The 26,381-nt window shown below is 47.8% G+C and overlaps 1 protein-coding gene across 2 annotated transcripts in view; it reads left to right on the top strand.

Annotated features, from left to right (window-relative positions):
• Positions 1-26,381, top strand: part of Med12l (mediator complex subunit 12L) — a 271,847-nt gene that overhangs the window by 53,388 nt on the left and 192,078 nt on the right. For both annotated transcript variants that reach the window (XM_026408177.2, XM_026408176.2), the window contains exons 5-10: positions 4,156-4,325; positions 7,685-7,795; positions 8,950-9,219; positions 10,174-10,323; positions 11,063-11,162; positions 11,467-11,603. In XM_026408177.2, the coding sequence (XP_026263962.2) occupies positions 4,156-4,325; positions 7,685-7,795; positions 8,950-9,219; positions 10,174-10,323; positions 11,063-11,162; positions 11,467-11,603 (938 nt within the window). The remainder of the gene's footprint in view (positions 1-4,155; positions 4,326-7,684; positions 7,796-8,949; positions 9,220-10,173; positions 10,324-11,062; positions 11,163-11,466; positions 11,604-26,381) is intronic.

Below are 26,381 nucleotides of genomic sequence, written 5' to 3'. Positions count from 1 at the left end.
CCAGGGAACACTTTCCAAGAAGTGGGTTTCCGAGGTAGAGCTGTCACCTCTGAGCTCAAGTGCTGTGCCAGTGATCACAGTGCCTGAGCTGGGGGCGAAGCGAGCAGTGGTCGTTCGATGGTGTTCGAGATGATTTTAATTCCTAGCTGAAGCTTTGCTCATTAAGGGCTGTGGAGCCATCAGATGGTTTTGAGCTATGCAGCGGACGCGAATCGATTCCATGGTATGTACAGTGGTGCTGGGAGTTGCATCAGCCACTGGTGCTAAGTGAGGTGACCAGAGGCAGGCTGTCGGTGGCTGCCCTGTCCATCAGCAGTCAGGCCTCACTTCCGTTTTCTTTCTAGAAACATTTCATTTTGTCTTGAGGATGGTGCTAAGAGCTCCTGCGTGTCGTTCAGCTTCTGTTTTGTGTGCACTGTGCCAGTGGTGCGCCCTTATGGTCAGTGGTGCATCCTTACGCCCATTGGTGTGTCCTTACGGTGACTCCAAGGCATGTGTGTATTAACCCAGGTTTTGCAGAAGAGGAAATTGTGACTTAGTAGGGGTTAGGTAACTTGTTTCAGGCTGCACCCCTGGCAAGTGATGAAGCTGGCGTCTGGAGCCCAGCACCATCCTATTTCAAAGCCTGTTTTTCTTCTTCCACTAAATGCTGTTCTATGGCTGCCGAGATGGCACCGCAGCATCAGGCACCTCCGTGACTCTCAGTGCCAACCCTCGTTGCCAAGGGTGCTCTGGGTTTGCTTCAAGTGGAAGCTCCTCTTCTGCCAAGCCCCTAGCCTCCCCTGATATCCCCTGCAGGCTTTGTAGGCTGAGCAGGAGCCTCTTTCCCATGGCAGGTGTCTGCCCTCCCCACAGTTTTCACCAATGGACATGCTTGTGCGTTCAGGGTCACTCTGCCTGGTCTCTGCTGTTGGTCTGCTGCGTCTGTGTGCAACCCCACAGTGCCACATCCGCACAGAGGTAGGTTGGGCGGTATGAGCCCTGAAATGCCCCGGGCTCAGCCTCTGTTCTGGGCTGGGCTTCAGTGAGAAGGAAGTGTGGCTCTGAGATTCTGTAAGGTAGCGGGAGCACATCAGGAGGAAGACCCCTGACTCCACTCTCAGGAACAGTCGTGTTCATGAGCTTTCCAGGAACCCGCCTCCTGGAAACGAAATTCTCCACAGCAAAAGAATGGGGCCATGGCTTCTGAGTTGTTTGAATCCAGGGTCAGAGCAGCCTCCTTGGTCATTTTCTGCCTGTGGGCCTTTCTTCCCCTCTCCGTATCTCTCCTACAGTCTTTATCCATTCCCATTTTCTTCTTGTCACTTGAGACTGTGTCCCTGTTCCAGTCCAACTACACGAGAAGCTGACAGAACTGGGCCATTGTCAGTAGTTTTTGCTCAGAGCTTCCTGGCTGGGCTGTGGTCGTGCAAGCCAGTAATCCCCATGACTCAGGAGGCCGAGGCAGGAGGGTTGCAGGTCCAAGGCCAATCTGGGCAACTTGGTGAGAAGTTGGGCTGGGGATATAGCTCAGTTTCAGGGACCTTTAGGTTCAGACCTAGTACCACAGGAGAAAAAAAAAAGTCACCAAAATCTTCTGTTGCACTGTCACCCCTCGGGGCTGACAACCACGTCCAAGTTCAAAGCAGACCTGTGTGTCCACTGACCCTGTGGTCCTTCACGGCACTGAGCTCTCTCCAAAGGTGCAGGGCACACAGCACAGACTGCCACGCATCATCTTCAGTGTCCAGTGGCAATCATGGGTATGTTCTGGGTTTTCATCTTCATCACCGCGTCCTTCGGCCCAGGCCTCTAAATCAGTGTGGTTGATGTGATGATTTAATGCTCTGTTAATCATAGCTAGGGCCCAGTGCTGAGAGGGCTCATCCGTGAATTCCTAGAGGCGTCAGATATGGAGAGGTGCATTCAACAATATTTAAAAAGGAGGTATGCAAATGTCTATTAAAACATCCAAGTGCACATTGAGAAGGAAAGATGGGAAGATACCGTTGGTCCTCTGTGTCTGTGGGTTTTGAATCTACAGATTAAACCAACCCTGTATAGACAATAGAAGATAGGTGCATCTATTGAACACATGGACTCTTTTCCTGTCATTGTTTCCTAAACAGCACAGCATGGCAACAGCTTCCATCACATTTACACCGTATTGGGTATTGGAAGTGATTTGGACAACTTAACTGAAGGTTTTGTGTAAATGCCACGCCTTCCTTTGGAGGAGGCTGAGTGTCGTGGATTTTGGTAATGGGTGTGTGGGTCCTAGAACCAGTTCCCGTGGACGCTGAGGACCGACTCTGTATGTCCAGTTCATGCACTGCAGACATGTGTCCTGATAAGGAAGGCACACCCTGCATGGACTGGGCATTGTATCATCCTTAGCTCTGGAGGCTGCCCTGCCCTGCCCTGCCCTGCAGTCATGTTGAGAACAAGAGCCACCCTGCCACAAGTTAATAGCAAGGACTGCCAAACAGAAGCTGGGGTGTGGGTCCTTGTTATTTTTATATTTGCTCATTATAGCTGAGCTAAACTCGTCCCCCGACGGCTGGCTTTTGTTGAACACACGAATGTCCTGAGACTGCTAGTCCACGTCGGGGAACAAGACGGTGGAGCTGTTGGTGACTTGGTGCTTTGTTTTCAGTGGGACGAGCAGTCTCAAGCAGGTGTGTGCAGTCAGTGGAGCTTTCTGAAACACTATGACACTCAGTGGATAGAATGTCAACCTTGGGTTTGATCATCAGCTCATTGCTGGAGTTCAGTAGCCTTTACATTTTAATTTTAACAAAGGCACAATTAGAACAAGTGATTTAGACCAGGACTCAATGGAGTCATCCCTGGTGCTGTTAGCAGTACTTACCAAGTAAGAGCAGAGCACTTGGGTACCCACCAAGTAAGAGCAGAGTGCTTGGGTACTGACTAAGAGCAGAGTGCTTGGGTACTGACCAAGTAAGAGCAGAGTGCTTGGGTACTGATCAAGGTCTAATTTCTGCTCATGACTTTTGTTAGAATGGAAGGAGGAGAACCTGGGCTGAGGACAGGAGGAAGGCAGCGCTGTGTGGTGGTATTCATGTAAGGTGGTTTCTTCTGATGCTGCTGCACTGATCCTGGTGGAGATATGGCCACCAGCGTTTCGTTCTTATCCGCAGAATGGGCTAAAGCTGGCACCGCATCCCTTGCGGTTGCCAAAGGCAACACACTGATTTAGTTGGTGCCTCCATGGTGGGTGTTCGTGAATAATTTTAGTAATTTGTTTTTCTGGTGTTACTTTTCCCACTTCCTTTCTGGTGTCCGACATGCCCTCACTCTTTACTGTGTCTGACTCCACCCCTCCCGTGCTGAGGCACGTGCTGGTGAGGAGCAGAGAGTGGCTGCAGGTCCAGTGCTGGCCAGGCAGCTGGGCCTGTGTCTTGGGCACACGCTGCCATAGTGCGTGGTGCAGACAGTGTAGGTGGGAAAGCTTTGCAGGCCACTTCTCTTGGCAGGAAGCCAGAGTGCATCTTAATGAGTGTGTTTAAAACCTGAGCTGGACCCTGAAAAGCTGAACCCCAAATGAACTGCCTTCTGATCTGAGACTTTGCTTTCTTCTGCTGAAGAAGCTAGGGTTGGGATGGCCCTCCTCTGCTGCTGTTTCCTGTTTTGCGTTTGGTATTTTTGTCATACTTACTGTTGCATCACACAGAGGGTCAAATTCAAATGTGGATGTGTTTTCTCCTAGGCGAAGGGTCGCAGAAACTTAAGGGTAGGGTGGCTTTTTCCTCCCAAAAGCTGGCAGGCTCTGCTGGCTGCTGCAGGGCAGGCCACCTTGCACTAGCATGTGTGACTGCAGGGCTTGGGGTGGGCTTGCTGTTCTGAACTCTGCTTGAACATGCAAAGACCATTTTTATGTTGTATTTGTCCAGAGGTACCCCACCACTGAGATGCATCCCCAACCCTTTTTATTTTTTGAGTTGGGGTCTTGCTCAGTTGCTCAGGCTGTCCTTGAACTTTTGATCCTCTTGCCTCAGCCTCGAGTCACAGGGATTAACAGATGTGCACCATTGCACCCTGCAGTCAATTTTGGATTTACAAATACATCCTCAAGATAATCATAAAGGAGAAGAAAAATGTAATTCTTAAACCATCGTGTCTAGAATTCAGTGTATATCTCTATTTTAAATGCAGAGTGGACGCAGATATCTACTCGGTACCTTCGAGAACAGCTGGCCAAGATTTCTGACTTCTACCACTTGGCGTCCACTGCGAGCGATGGCCCTGTCCCTGTGCCCCCGGAGGTGGAGCAAGCCATGAGGCAGTGGGAGTACAACGAGAAGCTGGCGTTTCACATGTTCCAGGTAATTCCTCCAAGGCCTGCAGGGGGCTGTGTGGCATGCTTTTAAAAAGAGCCACTTCTGTGCACAGATGTATGTTGCTTAATGAGGGTACCAGTGCTGAGAAAGTGCTCCCAGTGGTCTCATCACTGCACCACCATGGCCTGCGCTTATGCCCACCGATGCCATGCTGAGTGCCTGATGCGTGGGTGGTCTGTCCACGACTATGTGACTGCAGTTATGTCCTGTGTGTGTTAATTGTGTCTTTATATGAACCAACACATTCTGAGAAAGTAGCCTAATGTCTTCTATGACATCATGACACCTTTACCCTGGGATGACAGCCTCTTATTTTGCAAAATTGGATATACTTGTTCAAAAACTCCCCTGTGCTGATGCTTCCTGTCTCCTAACACATTTCCTTTAGGGCTGAGTTATTCCAGAGAAGGTTCATCTTCATTTGGTTCAGCTGCTGTTGAAAATGCAAACAGTCAGGCCAGGAGCTGAGTTCTCCCCAACTGCTGATGTGCTCATGTGTTCACACTTACCAGAAAGGGGCCCAGGGGGCCGTTTGCCTCATCTTCTTGGTGAGGAGGTGTGAGGCTGGAGTCATATCATGAGCACAGAGTTTGAGTACCCACTGTGTTAATCAGAGGAAGGGGATGTGCAGTTTTCTACATTTGCTTCTTAGAACCTTAATGATAATATTCAGGTGATATGTGATTTTTTTCTAAGAGCTCAAAGTAGGAAAATAAGGGGTTCCCTTGTGGAGTCACATGGCTAGTTTTTAAATCACCAAAAGCAACCCTCACAAACCTGCTTCGATTTGTCATAGAACTGTGTCAGTTGGCCTTACCCTGAGTGTCTGTGAGTTTTTGTGAGCTGAGAATTTAGTCTGAATCTTGGAACAAGTATATGTTAGCATGTTTAATATTTTTGGATAGATTATTTTACATTGTAGGAACATTGAAATCAATGTCGCTTCTAAAAAAGACAATTAGGTCATATAATGGTGAACATGACTGAAACATAAATAAGCTTGTGATATTTCAATTTGCCCATATTCTGAAATGTGCACCAGACCTTAGTGCTGATCCACACGCAGGCACATGTACAGATACACAGGCAAGGAGATGTGCAAAGGCGTCCAGAGGAGGGGCGGTTACATCTATGAAGAATCTTTTTTAATTAATTTTTTTGAGGCTTGCATTTACCATTTCTTGTACTTTAGCACAAAATTGCATTTTTATTCATTTAAAAAATATGTATTTAAATAGACAAATACTTTGTCCTGATTGAAGTTCATTTTAGTGGTCTAAAGTTCCCTTATAACCATTTTTGACTCACTCTCAGTATCAAGAAAACTAGAAATTAATAGTACCTTGGTGTCATGTCAAATAAGGATCACTGTAATTTATAATTGATTAGTATGTTTTCACACAAATCCTTGTTGACTGTTGTGGTGGGTCCCAGTGATACATAAAGTTTACTAGGAATAGAGCAGGATTTCACACTAACTAAACTCAGTTTGTTTCCATGTTGCCGTGAATGTACGTGTTTTTTTCCAGAAAATGGGTCATTTTGTTGTTATTTCGAAGGTTCTTTCATTCTGTGACTCATAGTACAAAACTGTAACAGAATGTCACATACTTGCCTAGAGCGTCATGAAAGAACATATTTCTGTTTATGTGTATTTGAAGGCAGTAGGCAGAAGGTACATGTTGCGAGGGAGTAAAATTGTGAGTCAAGGGGAGAAATAAAGAATGTCCATGCACTTCTGCCCCTTTCAATGCTTTATTCACTCAAATTACTCAATACAATTTCACTTTATAGGTTCTTAATCAAGAAAATGACAATCCTTAATGCTAGGCACTGCAATAGACATAATCAATTCACATCAAACAATTCTAGATTGATTAATTCACAGCAAACAATTCTAGATTAATTCTAAGCACTGCAAAACACTCTTAATCATGACAGGCTCATGACATTCCCTCTGTAGGCTCAGTTCAAATGTCAGATCAAAAGTCTTAAGCCTTAGGCTTTATGTCCAGAAGATGCACACTCACTCAGACCACGGTGATCAGGTCCGGAACCAACGCAGGCTTCTCCTGGCATAGAGTGGACAACCAGTTGAGGAGAGGGTCATAGGGAGAAGTTGTGGCGCTCAACAAGGTCTAGACGAGGCCGTAAAGTTTGAGAGCAGTGAGTCTCACGCAGAGGATCAGGAAAGATGACTAGTGATGGGATGTCAGGTCCTCATCAGGCTCTCCAGCTTGAGTGCATCCTTGTTTTGGCTGGCTGAATCCCTGTTCATTTGCTCTATTATTTATACTAAATTTTGGGGCTTTTAACCCCCCCTTTTAATCCTTATCAGCTACTACCGGATTTCTCAGTGACATAATTTACCCTGGGGTCAGAAACATCTGGTCTGGTGGTCTCCACCCTGATCTTCCCACCTTTTCCTCTTTTCAGGCGAGGACAGCCTGCCAGGGACTTCACTCTGTTTATCTGGGTGAGGGGAAGTGACTTGTCTGAGGCCATACTGGAGGGCTCTGTGGGTGTGCCTGGTGAAACTGCAGGTTTCAAACTGGAGTTTTTAAAATGGAGTTGCTTAGGCTCAGGCCTCAGGCCATGCTCACAGTGCTGATGGTGTGAGGTCAAGATCGGCACTTGCCTAGCATGTTCAAAACCCTGGGTTCCACCTCGAGCACCATACTCAATCAGTAAAGCAGTGGTCTGTCTGATGGGCTCCGCCAGCCTGGCCCTCCTGGAGCCGGTTAGTGTGCTGAGTTGGATTGTTTACACGTGATTGTGCACTGCTTCCATTTCTTTGTATGACAGTGGGTCGATATGTTGATTGTTGCTGTTGTGTGGAGGACTCTGGGCCTGGGGGTGGTTTCCTGACTTCCCTTGAGGTGGTGATCCGAGCCAGGTGCTGTGATGGCTCGCCATGCTGGAATCCAGGGCTTCTCCTATGTAGGCAGACACTCAGGAGCACTTGGCCCCTGACCAGCTCCCCAGCCCGGGGATCTGCTTCTTTCCAGCTATCACTGTTCATCAAGTTTCCATCCCTGAAATCTCACCATGGACTTGATTTGACCCGGGAATGTGAGAGCTTTCAAATGTCCTTTCTTGTGGGAATTCATTGTTCTGAATTAGAATTCATCAGATTACCAAAAAATAAAAATTCCCAGGCCAGTCATATTAAAAAACCCTAGTTCTTCATGGATTATAATTTGGACTGTGGCCAACAAGACCGTGTCACTGTGACAGTGAGACAGTAGCGAGGTGGCGCCTAAGCTGAGGACTCATGGTGCCCTTGACACGTTCACTGGTGTTTCTCTAATGGCATTGGTGCAATTGTTCTTTGCCCACTGAAGGAAGGATTGCTGGAAAAGCATGAATATTTGACGTGGATCCTGGATGTCCTAGAGAAGATCAGACCGATGGATGACGACCTTCTTAAACTCCTACTGCCGCTGATGCTGCAGGTACAGTAATGGGACCTTGAGCCAGCTGGTTTTATGGGCAGGACAAGTCAGTCTGAAGGCAAATGATTAGGTAAATAGAAGTTCCCTTTAGAAGTGGAAAGCATGAATATCTGCCTCCAAAGCAAGTGTTTTCAGAAGAGGTCTAAAAAATTTTTTTTTCTAAATTTTATATATTATTTATTTTTAACTTTTAATTTTCTAATTTCCAATTTTTTTTTTTTAGTCATTCATAACAGTACGGTTCATTTTGATACAATTACACAGACATAGAATATCTCTTATTCTAAATTAGGCCCCCACTCCTGTGGACGTGCACCCTGGTGGAATTCACTGTGGTGTATTCGTATACTACGTAGGAAGACTTGTAGTGACCTTCAGCAGTCATGTCCGTGGTTTTTGGTTAACGGGTAATCTTACTGCACTGGTCTCTCCCGCATCTGAGCTGAGCAGACAGCCCCTGGAATAGTGCCCCCGTCTTTTAGACGGAGTGCTGCTGCTGCGAGAACAAAACAAACCTCCTCCTGGTAGAGTGCAGAGAATCTCTATCTTCTTTTGATAATTCCTCGAGTCCCTGGCAGGTAGGAGTCTTCTCATTTCGTGATGTGTCTAAGATGTGATGAAATTTAAGTTCACCAAGTGGGATTCATTAGAAGCTGTTGCCCACGGAGAAGTCACACGAGCATTTGATGATTGGAGCAGTGCCCATGTGCTCGGGGAGCAGCGGCCCTCCCTCTCAGCTGCCCCTGACCGGGTGCTGCAGACACCTGGCCTGTCACGGGTCACCAGCCAGATGGGCTGCTGAGCGCCTCAGCTGCGACCCTGTGGACCCAGATGTGCTCTGTGTGTAAAATGCTCTCCAGCCTTCAGACTCGCGGGGGAGAAACAAGAGCGAACGCTGCTAGAACACTTTTATGTCGGTCAGAGGTGGACATGATCAAATGGGTGTGTTGGGCTAAACACAGCACATTATTTTAATTTCACCTCTTTCTTTTAGTGGCTACTAGAAAATTTCAGATCATATGTGTGGCTCAGTTCTGTCTGCAGTTGACAGCATGGGTCTGTGCAGACTTCTTCTTGTTTCCTGGAGAAGCATCTGCCTTGGAGCAGCTGCTTGTGAAGGCGGGCGTGACTGGTGGCTTGTCTTCTCCTTGCAGTACTCGGACGAGTTTGTGCAGTCGGCCTACCTGTCCCGTCGTCTGGCCTACTTCTGTGCCCGGCGTCTGTCCCTGCTGCTAAGCGACAGCCCCAGCCTCCTGGCTGCCCACTCCCCCCACATGATGATTGGGCCCAACAGCTCAGGGATCGGGGCGCCCAGCCCCGGCCCACCCGGCCCCGGCATGAGCCCCGTGCAGCTGGCCTTCTCCGACTTCCTTTCCTGCGCACAGCATGGGCCCCTAGTGTATGGACTCAGTTGCATGCTGCAGGTGAGTCTGCGGCCCCGGTGATGTCACATCAGTCCCATGTGGGAAGCCATCGGGCTGGAGATGGCACTTCTATGTACTGAATGTCGTTTTTCCCTCAACCAAGTAGTTTATGTTGAAGTTTGATTACTCTGCGTGGGATAAAGCAGAGAGAAGATTTGCTGCATTCTTCTAGAAGAAAGTTTTTGTGGTTGTCCTCTATTGAGGCCTTTCAGCAGCCCAATTAAAAGTCCTCCAGGGGACCCACAGGGTAGCCATTGCTGTCACCAGCCACCCTGTTCTTCTGGAGGAGGCTTCTGTGGGCAGCACTGGCTTCCTCACTCACGTCTTGAGTTGGCTGCCTGTTTCTTCAGTCTGATCCTCTGGCAGGCACTGCTCCTGGCGGGCATGCTTGCTGCAGGTGCAGGAGGGTGCTGCCCTGGGCAGGTTGCTGAGCAGTGCCCTCAGGGGTGAGGCATAGCCTGCCCGTGGGGCCCCACAGTGCCACCCTGAGTTCATTCATTTTCCTGAGCTCTCAGGTGCCCTTTGGAACTAGGGTGGCCCTGAAGGTGGGTCCCCACGGGAGCTGGGGCTTGCAGTCCTGTAGGGAAGGCAGAGTCACGGAGCTGCAGTGTCCTGTGACAGGACGAGGGCTGATAGGGACAGGCCCAGCTAAGGCAGTCACAAAGGGGATCTGCAGCCCAGCCTTTGGTCAGACAGGTTTTCCCAGGGGACAGTTTGAGGCAAGGAATTAGAGAAACATGAGGTGAGGAGGGTGTGGTGGGGGGTTCCTGGCAATGCCTGGATCGAGGACCTGTTGTCTGGTGTGCAGATTGGTGTTGGCGGGGTTGGAGTGAAGAGACCCCCTGTGGCCTTGAGAGCTGGGGTATCACTGATGGTGACAGCTGTCTCTGCTGAGTCCGAAGCTCTCCTCCTCCTCCTCCCTCTCACATCCGGGTTTCCCTGCTTCCTTCCTAGACGGTCACTCTCTGCTGCCCAAGTGCCTTGGTGTGGAACTACTCCACAAATGAAAGCAAGAATGTGAGCGCCGGCTCACCTCTGGACCTGCTGCAGGTCGCCCCGTCCAGCCTCCCCATGCCGGGAGGGAACACGGCATTCAACCAGCAGGTAGACTGTGTCCTGGGTGGTAGGTGTTCTTTCTCCAGGGGCTGGGCCAAGGGCCCCACCTGGGTTCAGCCGGAGTTCATCTCCAGCTCTGCTCCTTGCCCCTGCCAACCTCAGGGTTCTCTGCTGGTGCTGAACACAGAGGTTCAGGAAGTCGCTCCCTTCCCTTCCCCCTCTTGCTGGGCAGTCCTGCTTAGCGTCCTCCTCCCAGGCCAGTTGGTGGTGATGCCAATGCCTGACTGTGACTCCCATGCTGGCGAGTTTCGTTCAGTGACTCTTCTGTGATCTTCTGGTGCTGCTGCTTTGCTTGAAGATTTATGCAACTTGAACACGTGTTATAGCTAACATGTAGAAGATCATCCTTGTTTTTTATTTATCTATTTTTTTTTAACCAAGCAGTTTTCTAAATTACTAAAACATTGCTAGTTACTTTCCTGACTAGACAATTGGCTCAAAGAGAATATTTAAAAATTCTTGCCCTTTCTTACAATATCCTAAAGCAATCCCACCTGTTACAGTGCCCTTCACACATTAATTTCCATGGACATTTGTCATTGAGAGCTGGTGCTGGATCAGCACTTGTGCATTGGAAGGCCGTCCTTGTGGGCAGTGGGCTGCTCTCGTCCCCTGTAGTCATGGCTGTCGTTCACCACAGGACCTTCTGCTAGGCAGAAACCCTGACATGATTTAGACAGCTGCCTCGGCTTTGCAGCAGAGTTAATTGGAAGCGATTATCTTTCAGGTTCGGGCCAAGATCTATGAGGTGGAACAGCAGATAAAACAAAGGGGCCGTGCGGTGGAAGTCCGGTGGTCCTTTGACAAGTGCCAGGAGTCCACAGCAGGTACAGGGCACAGTGGAGGAGCGGGGGCTTTCGTAGGCTGGGCCTCATGCCAGGTTTCAGATTCTGTCAGTGCACTCCTGTGGTAAGGAGGGTCTTTGGCACAGCTCTGCGGGGAGTTGTGAGGACATTCTTCAGGTTCTGCCTGTCTGGAATGTCTGGTTGGATTTCATGGATGGTTCTCTGGGGAAACATGCCCAGCATGGTGACTTCAGGAAACCCCCTTGCCCCCCAGAATGGTGATTTTGTGCTCTGCTCTTCTGGTTTCCGTGGCCTCCCTAACTGCATGCTTTATTTCTCCATCTAGGGGTGACTATCAGTCGAGTTTTGCACACGTTGGAAGTCTTGGATCGACACTGTTTTGACCGAACTGATTCCAGCAACTCAATGGAGACGCTTTATCATAAGATTTTCTGGGCAAACCAAAACAAAGATAACCAAGAGGTAGTTGAATTTCTCCTTTCATTTTGCCTTTTATTTTGTTGGTATATTTTCTTCATTGTCATTCAAAGAAATGACAAAGCCTGTTTTAAAGTCTAATATTTTATGAAGGCTCATGCACTGTGAAATTTGTCTCATTGGACTAGCATGACTCAACATTATTAACACGAACTGTCCGCTGGGCTGATCTACCTTTATAGATTGATTGGAATGATTTTTATTGGCCCTTTACCATCCTCCTTTCATTTACTCTTAACAGAACAGCCTGTGCTTCGACTAGGGAGTGGTCTTGGTGAGATGATTGACTTTGACTCGGGGGATGCATTTTAACACACAGCCCAGCAGAGGGCAGTGCATGAACATCTGTGGTTATGATCAGTGCTGGTCAGGGCTTCCCAGAGGAACAAACCAGTAAAGAGAAACTGTGTGTGTGTGTGTGTGTGTGTGTGTGTGTGTGCGTGCGCATGTGCATGTGCATGTTTCTTATCTGCATCTATCTAGAGAGAGAAAAGAGTGCTATTTTTTTAATATTTTAAAACTGGCTGGTGTGATTGTAGGTAGTGGCAAGTGTGACATATGCAGAGCAGGCTGGAGACCAGGGAAGAGTGGGGATTGCATCCTGAGTCTGGGGGCTGAATTCATTCTTCCTATGGAGACCCCAGTCTTTCTCTTCAGGCTGTCAGAGGACTGGATGAGGCCCACCTCTGTTATGGAGGGTGGTCTGCGTAACTCAAAGTCTGCTGATTTAAATCCTAATCACATAAAAAAAATAACTTTGCAGCTATTTGATATTTGACCAAAGAATTGGTCATGGACATGTGACATTGAGCAATTGCAGACCATTTTATGTTTTATTTTCTTAGTAACAGATATGTCATTAATGAGTGACTCTACAAACATAGCATTTGCAATGATTTTTATCTAGTCTTGTATGGGGGAATTAAAAGTGTTTTCCTTCCACAGTGAAAAGTGCCTGTGGTACAGCCAGCGTGGGCTAGGCCAAGGGAAGGCCAAGGTGAGGCTCGACAGCCCTTAAGAGCACCTTAGCTGATGGATGGCAAGGACCTTTGGTTCTAATGAAGCCTTTGGGAATGCACCGTGGAGGACGGGGTAACCACCCGAGGCCTCCCTGACCCACCTCTGTGTGAGCCAGGTGCAGAGGCTACGTGGCTCCTTCTTTGGAAATCCTTTTATGAGTCATTACCCTGATTCTCAAAGGTGCCACATGGGGTCAGAATGTCGACGATGTGGGTAGACCTGGTGGGCATCTCACTCTGGTGGGTGGGCACAGAGTGCTTCAGCTCCTCAGGAGGGAGCTCCGCTCAACCATGGGCCTGTATAACCCTGTGCTTCCCGAGGCAAGCTCTGGGGCTGCCCTGCTCTTTTGGGATGGAAACCTTATAGTCCTTCTCTTTATAGTAAAATTTCCTAAGGTGAGAGGTTTCCAGAGCTCTGAGGTTTTTAAATACATAGACATGCGATATCTGGGATGAAAATCCTGAAAATTTGAGGTGTCCTTTTGTGTTGCTAAGCTTCTTGTGCTAAGTGTTGGGTCACAGCCTGCTTTCGCTGTCGAGGCTGTTACCAAGTCCATCAAAACCAGTCAGGCTGGGGTCAGTCTGGCTGCTACTTTCTAGGGTCATGTTGGCCTGTGGAAACTCAAATTGCCCACTAGAAAATTACAGTGAGGGTGTCTTGTCAGGGAGAAATCACACTGTGCTATTTCTGAACAAGATCACACTGTGAGGTTTTCCCACAGCCCTGTGGAGACTGGATGCCTAGATGAGCTGTTGGGGTGCCAGTAGATTAGAACTTCAAATTACATTTTTAAAAGCTTCCTTTGTCTCGGTTTTATAACAAACACAGTTATTACTGATAGCACAGGTAGAGGTTCATGAGGAAATGTGTGTGCACTGAGAGATTTTCCAGAAGCAACCCTTCAAGACCGGGGGGGGGGGGGTGTCCCAGCTCCTCTTCGGGTGCAGAGAGGTACCCATGGCCACCTGGAGTGTTGCCCTGGTCAGCAGTGCTTATTCTCAGTGTTGACTCAGCTTTGGAAGTATTGCATGTGAGCGAGTGAGTGGTTATTTTGTGGTTGACATACTGTCTTATGAGGAAGATGAAATCTACATTTTTTTCTTGTAATTCGGGCTGATCACCCACTGATCTGACAGAAGAACACCTGAAAGGACAGACTCTTCAGGGATAGTTAGCATCCAGTCAATTCTGTCAGGCAAGTGTTCTACTACTGAGACACATCCGTAGCCCTGTTTATTTTACTTTGAGACAGTCTTGCTAAGTTGCCCAGGCTGGCCTCAAACTTGCCATCTTCCTGCTTCAGTGTCCCAAGTTGCTGAGATTCCAGGTGTGTGCCACCTCACCTAACATGGTTAATTTTTAAAATGTGACTGATATTTACGTGCATCAGAGAATGTGTATATTCATGCAGGCATGCAGATGGCATTTCACTGTGCTTACTGTCCACCAGGGGTCACCCTTTCCTTGACTCTTGAGTCACTCTGTGTTCCTGGAGTTCATAAGGGGCTACAGCTGTGTTGACCCTGGCCAGGGGTACCACCTTGAGCAAGTTAGTAAAGCTGTGTGCCTCGTTGTTAAATAGGCACAGAGCACCTTGCCTCTTGTCTCTGAGGAAACACGGGCACTTTGAGGATTATGAAGCACTGTACAAGTGTATTTCAGAAATGGTCACCGTGAGCAATAGTAAAATAAAATCAGTATGACTGTTTCATGGGGGACCAACATGTTGAGGCTGTGTTATGAAGGAGGGTTGTGTTATGAAGTGGTATGGTTGGGATAGAATTCCTTCTCTCTTCTTGGAAATGGACTTCCTTTTCTTGGGTTTCATAATGTGTCTTCGACTTCGCCGACAGAGTAGACACAGACCTGTCCTGAGCCCCAGGTGCAGCTGGCGTGTGCTGCTCTCCTGGCAGTCCTGTCTGTGCGTGCTCCAGTCCCAGCTGCACAGTGGGTTTTCCCACTTCTGTTTGGGAATCTTGAACCTCACTCTCCAGATTCCCTTTTCTCTGTAACTGCGGAGGGGAAATCAGGCCTCTCTGCTTCCTTCTGGGGAGCGGGGCAGTTGTCTGTCCCAAGGGGAGAGGCCAGGAGAGCTGCAGTTCAGATTTCTGAGAATACTTGGTTTGGTACCTTGTGAAAGCCCTTTGGGATAGATGGTGCATGGATTAGGATGTTTGAGACCTGGGTCCTGGCTGTGGTTGGCCTGTGGGTCCCCAGGGGAGAGTTGGAGCTGAGCTGCTGCCACATCGGGTGCCAGGCCTGGGATGCCCCTTCACTGTCCACGTGGAGTGCCTCATTCCTTTACCCTCCTCCTCACCCGCGCCCCCTGCTCCTACTCTGTGCCAGAGCTAGGGTCCTGGGGTGAAGGAGTGAAAGCAGACCTAAGCCTTAGTGTTCTCATGCTCTGGTTGGTTTCATGGCCTCCACTAGGTGTGAAGGTAGAAGTTGTAACACTCAGGCAGGGTTCAGAGGCTTGTGTGCCCCAGGAGCCAGGCTGGCAACGTGCCCTGGTGGCAGGAGGCTGCGCACAGGGTGGCCAGGAGGGAGGGCCCGAGGGCGACTGGGATGGGCACGCCCCTGGGCATCGCCTCTGGATGCTCCCTGGACTGCAGGCTCACCATTGCCTGGTCCTCAGGCATTTCAAGAGCGACTGTGTGCCAGGCTCTGTGCATGAACCTCCCCAGGATTTGGACGTCGTGTGGGCTGCAGCTTGTCAGCTGGCTGTTTGCAGAGACACCATGGCTTTCAGTTGCTGGTAGATGCTTCCTGCCACACTGACTTGCCCTTCTCCTGGGGAGGCAGCTGGAGCGCAAGGCAGTGTCTGCGGGACTGTGGAACTTACAGGTTCCAGACCGGCCAGTCTGACAGGGCGATCCCGCCCTCAGGCAGCAGAGGGGGCAGCCTGGCCTTCCAGAGCGCAGACCGCTTCCTTCCTCTTGGTTGTCCTCCTTGCCTGTGGTGTGAGCGCAGAGCCAGCTGCAGTTTGGGGTGCCTGGGGGACAGGATAGAAGTGAAGGTCTCAAGGTGGCAGGAAGAGCTGCCTTTCACTTCTCTCTCCACAGCCCCAGGAAGCAAACTTTTTCCTGAGTAATGAAAAGGGCAGACCAGCTGGGAGGGCGGAACTCTCCAGAACAGCAGCTGTGCATTTCCTCTCTCCCTGCTCAGACCTATGTGTTTGTTGCTTGCATTTGCTTTGTGCATGTTCACCCTGCCTTTCGGTTAGCAAAGATCTCCGACTAGAGCAAGCGTCTCACTCATCGGGACACAGACAGGCCCTCCCAGGCCACTGGGCCTGCTCATGGTGGCACAAGCACTCTGTGAGCACAGGCACCTGGAGGACAGGCCCGGGTCCTGCATGGCTGTGCCTGTCCATGCTTGTTTTCTTGCATTGCGGTGGCTCTGGGATGTCAGGCTGTCACTTCGCCCAAAGCGCCTCAGCCCCTAACCAGTGCCTAGTCTGGCAAGGGCTCAGTGGGTGTTTTCTTGGTTTGGGTCTTTGCTCATAACAGAGCTATGGGGCAGTGACCACTTCTGTAGGATGTGGCGTGGAGGGACAGGGTGCCTAGAGCAATGGAGTCTGTGTGTGTCAGTGTGTCCAGCTCTGATGTACAAGAAGGCATGCACAGCTTCAGATTTCGGAGCCCAGTGGGTCTCAGTATCTGAGGAAAGCCCACTGGGGTCTGTACTGCATGGGATCAGGACATTCAGGACCTGGGCACTTCCTGAGTTCCCCCGAGTGAGGTAGGGCGTGGCTGCAGGGGAGCGTGGCTGTGAGGCTGGCAGGCTGGTGCAGTTTCCTCTTTGTGAAATGGGCATTCTACTTCCTGATGTGAATGGCCTGGAGCCACGGCAGGAAGCCCTGTGGATCAATATTTACAGTGTCGGGTGTGCAGGCAGGTGCTCAGTAAGCACTAGCTGCTGCTGTTACCGACCCCGTGCTCAGAGAGACAGTCAAATACCCTGGAGAACTGGACTGGGTATGGTCAGACTGCTTGTGACAGGACCCGTGGGGCTGTGGTGGACACAAGTCCACCCCACAGCCCACTTGTCAGAGGCACAGCCAGTGTCTGCCAGGCGTTTTGCATTTGATTTTCTCAGTCTTCGCCCTCTGTAGGGCAGCCACTGGAGGGATGGACACGCCTGACCATGAGCATCTGCAATTCCATGTTGAGACACAGATGCCTACTGAAATGCTCGGGGTCTTTTTGATATAAGATGGGGGGAAAAGTCACTTCTAAAACCAGGACTCAAAGTTAAGTGGGGTGGAAGTCGAGGCAAGAGGCACATGGGCTGAGGGGAGGCCTCCTGTGGATCCGTGTGTGCTGGGTCATGTCATCAGTGCTGACCCTGGCCTGGGTGGACACGGTTATGTTTCAGAGGTTAACATGCTTTCTCCTGTTCACCCAAAGGACGCACTGCGAATCTTTTATAGCTACCATTTTCTTCTTTCTTGAAATAAGACCATGAGCAAAATGTCAGTTATATTAACATATTTGGGAAAACAAACCTTATGTGTCCAAACATTTAGACTTTGCTGATTTGAGAAGGCCTGTGAGTTAGTTGACTCAGTTTGCGGGGAGCCTCTTGGTTACTTTGGAGAACATGTGCTATAGAGCTTTCTGTTCCCATAGCAAACGTGAGAGAATCAACCTGGAAACAGAAAACGTGTATCTCAGCTTCCAGGTTCAGAGGATTCATCCGTGATCTGTTGGGCTAGTGCTTTGGGCTGTGCTGGCACTTCCTGGTGGAAGCACACAGTAGGGCAAGACCACTCATCTCTTGGCTGGGAGCAAAAGAGAGGGAGAAGGAAGACTTGGAATCCCACTGTCCCCTTAAAGGCATGTCCCAAGGATCCAATACCTTGCTTCCAGTGTCTCCCCATAGCACCACAGACTCGGAATGAGCCTTCAGCACATGGACCTTTGAGGACCTCTTATCCACAGCCACGCACGCGGCCTTGGCCACAGCCACGCACACAGCCTGGTAACCGCGTCTGAGTGCTTCTTACACACCAGGTTCTGTGCACATAGTTTTCTGTGGCATGTGAGATATATTTTTTAATGTCTTACTTTCTAGATGAAGAAACCAGTGCTTAGAGGGGATGAGAAATGGTCCAAGCTCATGTGCCAGCTCATGAGTAGAAGAACAAAGATTGGGATCCTGAGAGGTTCCAGAACAGTGTTCCTTTTTTAAGTGTGAGTCTGTACTAGGTGATAGTCCCTTTTAGAGGCTTCTTTCTCATGTATGCTTCATTTGTTTTGTTAAAAAGCCAAGTCCTAAAAAAAAAAAAAAAGCCAAATCCTAAAAAGGGAGGAGTCCACTTAGTCCTCCTGTACTGGTCTGTCTCCATCTGGACTAAATTGGCCAGTCAGAGACAGCCACACGAAGCCGATCATGAAGATTATTTTTCTTGAGTTATTTCTTAGTAAGATATTTCAAATATGTCTTAGAAAACTGTTTCTCAGAAACAACTGCGATCTTATTCTTCAAGTATTCAATGTGAACGCCATTCCCAAATTTTTCCACTGACCTTAACCTTCTCCCTTGGAAACTGTTCCTATTTTAAAACAGAAAAAATGCAAAACTAGGGAAGAAGACCCTGGGTACTGGAAGGTGCCAAACATGTCCAGCATCAAAAATTCCATCTTGAGCAGGAGGAGTAAAGTCCAAATCAGACTTCAGGCTCTTCTCTGAAGGCTGGTTTCTTTCTGTCCCCGGCTCTGTCTTGACAGTGGCTGTCACGAACAGCACGCTTAGCGTGTTTATTCCAGGCCTTATGTTGCTTAATTTAAAAAGTATTTTGTTTTCAGTAATAATGGAGCAGAACAAACAAGTTCCAGAGGCCGTTTTGGTAGAAGGAGGGAGCAACCTTTATATCATTTTCTACATTTTAATATTGGAATATTTATGTTTAAGAGTAATTTATAATTTTTCAGAAGCTTCTTTGATAATTTTAACATATTAAACATTATTTAAATTAAAAAATTCAAATTCTCAAGTTGAACAACTGGTCTTTGTTTATCCCACTTACTTTGAGCCATTGGGACCTAGGTTTGAGTCCTGGCTTTGGGCTCGTTATTTGCCCCAGTGCCAGTATCCCTGTGTGTTTGGTGGCCCTGTCGATAGCACCCCTGTGCATGGTGGCATGTGCCAACACCAGTGGTTGTGCTCACAGCTGGGCAACTGGTTGTCAAGCCTGCCGGGCAGATTTCACCTGGCAATTTGCATTTCCCTTCTTTCTTGTATATTTCCTTCATTTTTCATAAAATGCAAATAGTAAAGCCTGTTGTACCCATGCAGAGGAGAGTTTTTTGAATTAAGCATAGCATTTTAATTATTTTGAGAGATTTGTGCTCTCCAAGGGCTTTTAGAAGGATGTATTCTGTGATTATAATTCACCTGCCCCGTGACTTACATGATCATGAAATTGACAGACCTCTAAAACCCCTCTATTGTCTTCACAGGTATTATTTAGACGAAGAGTAGAAGATTCATGCTTTTTGTCACAGTGCTGATGAATGACACTTAGTTGGTTTCAGTATTCAGATGGCTTGTCTTAACTGTTATTTCCTTATCTATATCATTTCTTCTCAGAATTCAGAGTTGTGCTATCTGTAACTACTTAAAAAAGAAAAGAAAGAAAGAAAGAAAAAAAAACAGGGGAAGTCCTCCTGCTTCCATGGCTTTTGTTTTCTTTCTTGGGTCTTGGCAGTTCTAAAGGCCATCAACGCTGGCTGTGAGGGGAGGAGAAGCTGCCCCAGGCCCCACCAGAGAGCCCAGCCATCTCCAGTAGCTGTGGGAGACCACTGCTGTGTGCAGAGGTGATAGGAGTGAAGAGCGTTCACGTTATCATGATGAATCTTGGGAGTGGTTAACAGCTCGTCACCCTGCTGGAGATTCCCATGGATGGTGCTGTTGGTCACCTCCTACAATGGGAATGGTGTCCCTCTGCAGTCACATCTCTTGGCTCATGTGACTGGCAGATCAGTCAGCTGTTACCCCTGCCTGCATATTATCCCATGTTACTCATTGCTGCTGTGGCGTGGACCATGTTTTCTTGTCTCCAAATGTGCCACTTTGTTTGATGTTGACCAGGAGTGATTGACTTCATTTTTAAACATGTCCTTTGTAGTCTGAGCTGTTTTATTTAGTGTCTGATCTCAGGTCTTCTTAGCTGCAGCAATGAGTCACTGACCCCCCATGCCACCTAGATAGTTGTATAATCCAGGTATCTTAAGAAATTTATTATATTAACACAGCAAACAACCGTTCTATGTGTCTCTAATTTCTGAATGAAGCCTGCCTCCCTGGAGGAGTTGTTAATTAGTTTCCTTCTTTATTTACTGAATAGAAGATCTGTGGTTTTCTTCCAGAGACTCTTAAATGATTGAATACCAGATGCCTAATGTGATGCCTCTTCAATGGGATTTGTGCCTGCCTTGCTGGAAAAAATAACGTGACACATCCCCCTGTGACGAAGACCTGTCGTCACACTCTCATGGTTTTGTTATAGATGTAGATGGCGTCTTTAATGATGGTTATTTGCTGCAGAATTAATAACTATTTCACCTTTTCACTACACTCCCGATTCATGAGGCCAGGTTTACAGGGCTGGTGTTCAGAGGATCCTAGTAAGTTTTTTAAAATGTATGTTTTTATAGTTGTAGTTGGACACATTACCTTTATTTTATTCATTTATTTTTATGTGGTGCTGAGGATCGAACCCAGCGCCTCACTCATGTTAGGCGAGTATTCTGCCACTGAGCCCCAGCCCCAGTCCCTCTTAGTGAGTTTTGAGCCTTGCTTTTTTTATTTTCATGGTAGAAGTTGATTGTCATGATTGCTAGGTGCATGGGCGAGCATGCGTTCTTGATATGGAGATGTCTCTTTCAGCCCACAAAGTGGGCCCCTGTCCCACTGCCCTTCCCTGAAGATGGGGTGTTTGGACATAGAGTTCCCTCTGGAATCAGATAGCTCAGACTTGACAATCTGTGACCAGTGACTTTCAGACATTTGACAAGTCAACCTCCATGCCTTAGTTTCTTTGCCTGTAAGATCATAGGAGCGTGTCAGACCATCAGAAGTGGCATGCATCATGCCTCTGGAGGTACCCGCTGCCTGTCCTGGTCCACGCCCTTTGGTGCTTCCCTGGGCATTCATGTCCCTGCCTGTGAACAGCTGGCAACTGCAGTAGGTGGGGACTTGGGTGTGACCACCTGTTGTTCTCCCCGATGCCTGAGTGGCCCGTCGCCTTTTACCTGTGTGTGTCCCTCTGCTCTCCAGGCTCAGTCCTTTGGTTACCAGTCTGTGCTGTGCCTCAGCAGGTGTCATGACCTCCACAGAGTCTCTGCAGCCGGTGGCTGCAGATGAAGGCCCCCGGCCAAGCCGTAGAAGGTGCCTTCTTCTCCTCTCCAGGCTCACCTTACGGCTTTCCAGGTGGCTCTGAGCTCATGGGGTAGCTGTTTTAAGCCAGCTGTAGCACTGTTGCCCTATCCTCCCAAATATTCATTGCTCTTTTCATCCCTGACTCCGGAAGACGAGAGTGGCCAGAAGATGCCAGTGATGCCAGACCACAGTGTCGAGGCCCCTGGGTCACCTCGCCTCCTGAGCTAGGGCTGGGAATGCTCCTGCTGCTGTGCTCGCCACCCACCCTGGGTTAAATCAGATGGCTCCTATATTTAGTGAGTGTGTCTGTAATCTGCCTCCTGGCCAGTTTCATTCTCTTGGTTTCACATGGTAGCACACTGCTTCTCCTTTCTGACTAAGCAGGCTTTAATGAACTGCTCTGTGCCAGACACTGCTCTGGATGCTGACATTAAAGCCATGGAAAGACAGATGTCTGTCCTGCCTGAGCATCTAGTCCTGCAAGTGTCAGGCAGAATAACAACCTTGATGGGTCACTCCTCGGCCCTCACGTCTGTGTCGATAGGTTAGAGGTCTGGCCTATCCCTGGAGAGGTCGAAGCCAGGGCTGGGCCAGAGGGTGGCAGTGGCCACACACACTGGCGGGGCTGGGTTACCACTCCCCAGGTCTGTGTGAGCCACTGGGAGGGTTTCAGTGTAACACTGCCCCTGGCCAAGCTGTGGAAGGTTCCGATTACTGGGGACGCACGTGTGAGCTGTGTGTGCTGAGGGTGGTGTCAGGAGAGCCCAGAGAAGCTCAGGGTGTAGCCCAGAGGAAGGGCACCATCGCCTTCCCTGGTCCTCTTGATGGACAAGTGGGACTCGACCTGTGGTTAATGTCTCAAGGGCCATGTTGTGGCAGGAGTGCTGTCCCTGAGCTGAGTGTTCTCTACAAGTTAGCTTAATGTCACCTGAAAATCTGCTGTTACCGACATTAGTAATTTTGTCAATTAAATCCACACAAAGTTATTTTATATTTTAAATTTTCATAGAAGTGACTGAAAAAGTTTATGTTAAAGATCAGTAATGTTCAGTTTTCATAATTTTTGTTGTGTCTGCTTTGGACATTTATAAATTCCTTAATTTTGTTTAGTTATGACTAGAATGAGCTATAAGTATTGCAGAAAACCCATTTTGAATCAACAGATAAATAGGTGATTTTATTTGGTGAGGGCGCCTCTGTGTTCCCTTAGCATCAAGAAGACTGAGCTCAGCATGTTATAACTAGTGCATCCCTGATAGAGTGTGTCTGCACACCGGGGTCTGTTCAGAGTGGCCTGGAGTCTTCACTGCCAATCAGAGACCCACATCCAGAGGGTCACTCTCGCAGGGCACTGTGAAGGCACGTCTGTAGGTGCCTTTGCCATCTCAGAACACATTCCTCCAGAGGTCCCAGAGTTAGACCTTGGCTGTCTAGGCCACAGGGTGAGGTGTTCCTCTGCCTGTCCTCTGCTGCCATGTCCTCTTGTTCACCTGTACTTGAAGTTTAACTGATTCTTCAAGACTTTTCCAGAAAGCCACCCTGTAAAGGAATAATTGAGTAATTCCCTCCAGTCTCACTCCCTAGTCCTGTTGAATGCTGTTGTCTTCCTGAGATGATTTTCCTGTCCTTTTGTGCATCCAAATGCCTGCATCCTCGTGCATTTGTTCCCCTTAATGTCCATCTCTTCGAAGGCAAGGGACATTCCTGGTTTCCATCTTGAGCTAGTACGGTATCTCAAGTTCCTGTCTTGATGTTATTATGTGTTACAATACACTGGTTGAATTTCATTTCACAAAGTTACTAATGGTTCTAAAGAAAAGGAACTTTATATTTTAAAGAGTTGTTTTTAGGGTGAGAATTCATTTCAGCTTTGTAATTGAAATGAGGATATCCTTTGATCTTTGACCATTATTTGAATTTGTAATACAGCACCTAACTGGCAAATGGAAGTTGTCTAATGTTTGCTTAGTCATTTTGGCTGGGGCTGTACCTCAGTGGTAAAACCCTTGCCTGGCATGGAAAAGGCACATCCATAGTGCCACACACACAGAAAAATGATAAAAAACATTTCAAAAAATTTGTGGGGCTGGGGATTGAGCACAGGGCCTTGCTTGTCCAATAGTTTTGTTCATTTTGTTTTTGTCCTGGGATTGATCCCAGGGGCGCTTTACCACTGTGCTAATCTCCAGCTCCTTTGTATTTTTTATTTTGGGACAGGGTCTCACTATGTTGTTGAGGCTGGTCTTAAATTTGCAATCCTCCTGCCTCAGTCTCCTGAGTTGCTGGGGTTACAGGTGTGCGCTACTGCACCTGGTTTATTTAATGTTTGAAAAGTTGGTGCCGAGCAGTGTAGAATGTGAGGCGTCTGCGTGGGGTGATGAACGTTGGTCCCCATGGTAAGCTCCTCATGGAGTTAGGAAAGGACCAGGCTGGACACAAACTCCATCTCAGCCTTTTATTTAGGAACAGGATCACACCTGCAATGGACCCACTTTCCTGGTTGAAAATGAGCCGCTGGCCAGCAGAGGAGTTTGGGCTATATAGGTTATACTGAGAGGTGGTTTAGGGAGCGTGTCAGTTTGGGCACTCAGGAATTTGGGTGTAGGGTTGAGGGGTCTGTGGCCAGCATGTGGAGAGGATTTATCTTGGGAGAGATGAAAGCCTCCTGAGGATTATTCTAGGTTGGATGAAATACCTTCTCCCCTCTTGTGGCCAGACTCTGGAAAGATTCACCCTGGAAGACAGGAAAGCTGTCAGTGGGTGCCTTTCTTTCCTACTCCCTTTCCCAGGCTGCACTGTCTTGGGGTTTATCATTTCCCATCTCTAATAGGAGTGTGTCCTGGGACTGCCTTTGGAGCCAAGCATTCTCCTTATTATTATAACTAGTGAGATCTGGATGAGGCTTCTTGTCAAGTCCATTTCAAATTGAAACAAACCCTTTGAAGATTTGGGAAAAAAGGCTTGAATGGGATCATATCTTAAAAGACAATGCTAGAATTATATTTATTTTTACAATTTACAGGTATGTTTTGGTAATAAAGATCTACACATATCTTGTGCCTTCAGATAAGTGTAATGCCACCCGTGTTTCCAGTGGGATCTTCTGAGAAGCTAGTGTACGTTCCTCTGTCCCAGCTTCTCTGTCCCTTCCAGGGTCCTGAGGACAGGTCCGTGTTGCTTGCAGGCCTCTTGATATTCAGAGAGGAGAGGACTGCGCAGTCTTGGCATCTGGCCAATACTGGAAAATACTTATGGGTTCAAAATGAATTTTGAAATGTTTAAATTTTTATAGGCATAGTTGCTGTGAAGGCAAAATTTCTGTGCTAGAATTTTATATTTTACAAAGCTGAGTTTTTTTTGACAGTGTTTCTCAGTGGTTCCGTTACTGATTTTCTTAATTCACCTAATTCTTGGTAGTCAGCGATTGTGATGGCTGCTATGGCCAGTCATCTGCAGGCCCATCTGCCCGTCCAGTTCTCAGATGTCAGTGTGCCGGGACAGGGGGATGCTGGTACCCTCTAAGACACGGCAGGCATGGGGACTCAATTCCTTCCTTCTCACACAGTTCGTTTTCTTGTTGCTTTGTAGGTAGTCATCTTTTAGGCTTTTCCCTCTAGAATGTGAACTTCAGGGATATAAGGGCCAGGTTTAGAGTATTTTCTCAGGGCCTGGGATCCTGGTGCTCACCTCACTGGGCTTGTTTTCCAGCACACCACCCTCTGCCCCTGGCCACGTCTGGCGTGTTCAGGGGGCAGGCAGGGCCTGTTCCTGTGCTGAGTGCCTGAGATCACTGACCTTTTCACGTCCACCAGGTTTTTAGGATTATGCCAGCTGTTGTCTAGGACAGAAGCCCATCAGCAGAATTCTTGTGCACATTTTGTGAACTAATTCCCTTCAGTGTGCAGAGGGTGGTGGAGACCCAGAGGCAGGCAAGATCGAGTTGATTTAAATCACTGGATTGTTACAATAGTCAACAACTACCTGTCTTTCTATTCCAACTTTCCACCTGTTTCTCCATTAGTTTTTTAATTTGCACCTGTTTATTTTTTTATTCGTTAGAAAAAAAAAGTCTAGAATTTTTGTGCAATTTTACTTTTGAAAGTTCCTTAAGAAACAACAATGACAACAACTGTTTTCTCAGAGTCTTTTAAATTCTAGTCCATCTGTTTTAAAAGCCATCTGGAGTTTTGTTAAAAAAAAATGTAGACATATTTTGTAATTTGAATTAGCATACAAGGATATTGAACCACAGATGTTGAAAGTATATATAATACATATTGTATATATTTACATGCACACATATATGTTTGATTTCTTTGGTATAGAAGCGATATTTTCTCATTCAAAACCTGGGGAATATACAAGAGTATAAAAAAACAAAGCCACACATCCACACATTGTAGATATTTTTCTCAAGCATTTTTAAGAATGAGGAGGTGAAATCCAGTCTTTACAAATTGGAAGATTAGGGGCTAGGGCTGTGGCTTAGTGGTAGAGCACTTGCCTATTATGGGTGAGGCCCTGGGTTCAATGCTCCACATCACATTAAAAATAAATAAATAAAATAAAGATATTGTGTCAAAGTACAACTAAAAAAAGATTGTGTAATTTCAGCTCATATTTAGTACTTTTGTATAAATCACTGTCATAATCACTTGTAGCAATTTTCAAAAATAATTTTGTTAATTTAATGTAGCTTTGTGGCCTTGCAGTAATTCAATGGAATAGGGGCCTGAAAAAGGTGAAAGGGCACTGCAGTTATTGTAATTCAGGTAGATAGGCTTTTTTTTTTTTTTTAATGAGATGAGTTGAAGTTTCTTTGAATGACAGAACACCTAAAGGGTGACATTTTCTGACTTGGGAGAGGAAAAAAAAAATGTCTCCAGGTTTTCCTTGCATGTCCAGAAACACCATCCGTAGATCCGAGCGAGCTGACTGGACACGCGTGACTGCTGCAGAAATTGCCATGCTCTGTGGTACCTTGTTACACACCAGAAGCTGCTGTGGGATTATGCTCTAGAGTAACCCAGAATTTGCCCCAGTTAGAATGCGCTAGTTCATCACAGCACCATAGCTCTCACTGGGCTTTCCTGATGCAGCCTGGGCGGGGGACTCACTCCTGGCATTTCCACCAGAGGCCTGGAAGCCTCGTCCACTGGTGGCCCGTGCGAGGTCGGGTGTGCAGGTGTGAAGGAGCGCAGTGAAGAGCCAGTCCTGCCTTCCTGCCACTTGCTGTCCTTGAGGGAATGTACCGTAAAATTAGACTCAAGTGAAGAGAAACTTTAGGCAGTCACATATGCCACAAAGCATGTGACATGGGGTGGCATTCTGTGCACTTGGTCAGCAGGAACCCCAGAG

The sequence above is a fragment of the Urocitellus parryii genome, chromosome 2, assembly GCF_045843805.1.
Source record: "Urocitellus parryii isolate mUroPar1 chromosome 2, mUroPar1.hap1, whole genome shotgun sequence".
Taxonomy (NCBI): domain Eukaryota; kingdom Metazoa; phylum Chordata; class Mammalia; order Rodentia; family Sciuridae; genus Urocitellus; species Urocitellus parryii.
This window is presented reverse-complemented; position numbering and strand designations above follow the sequence as displayed.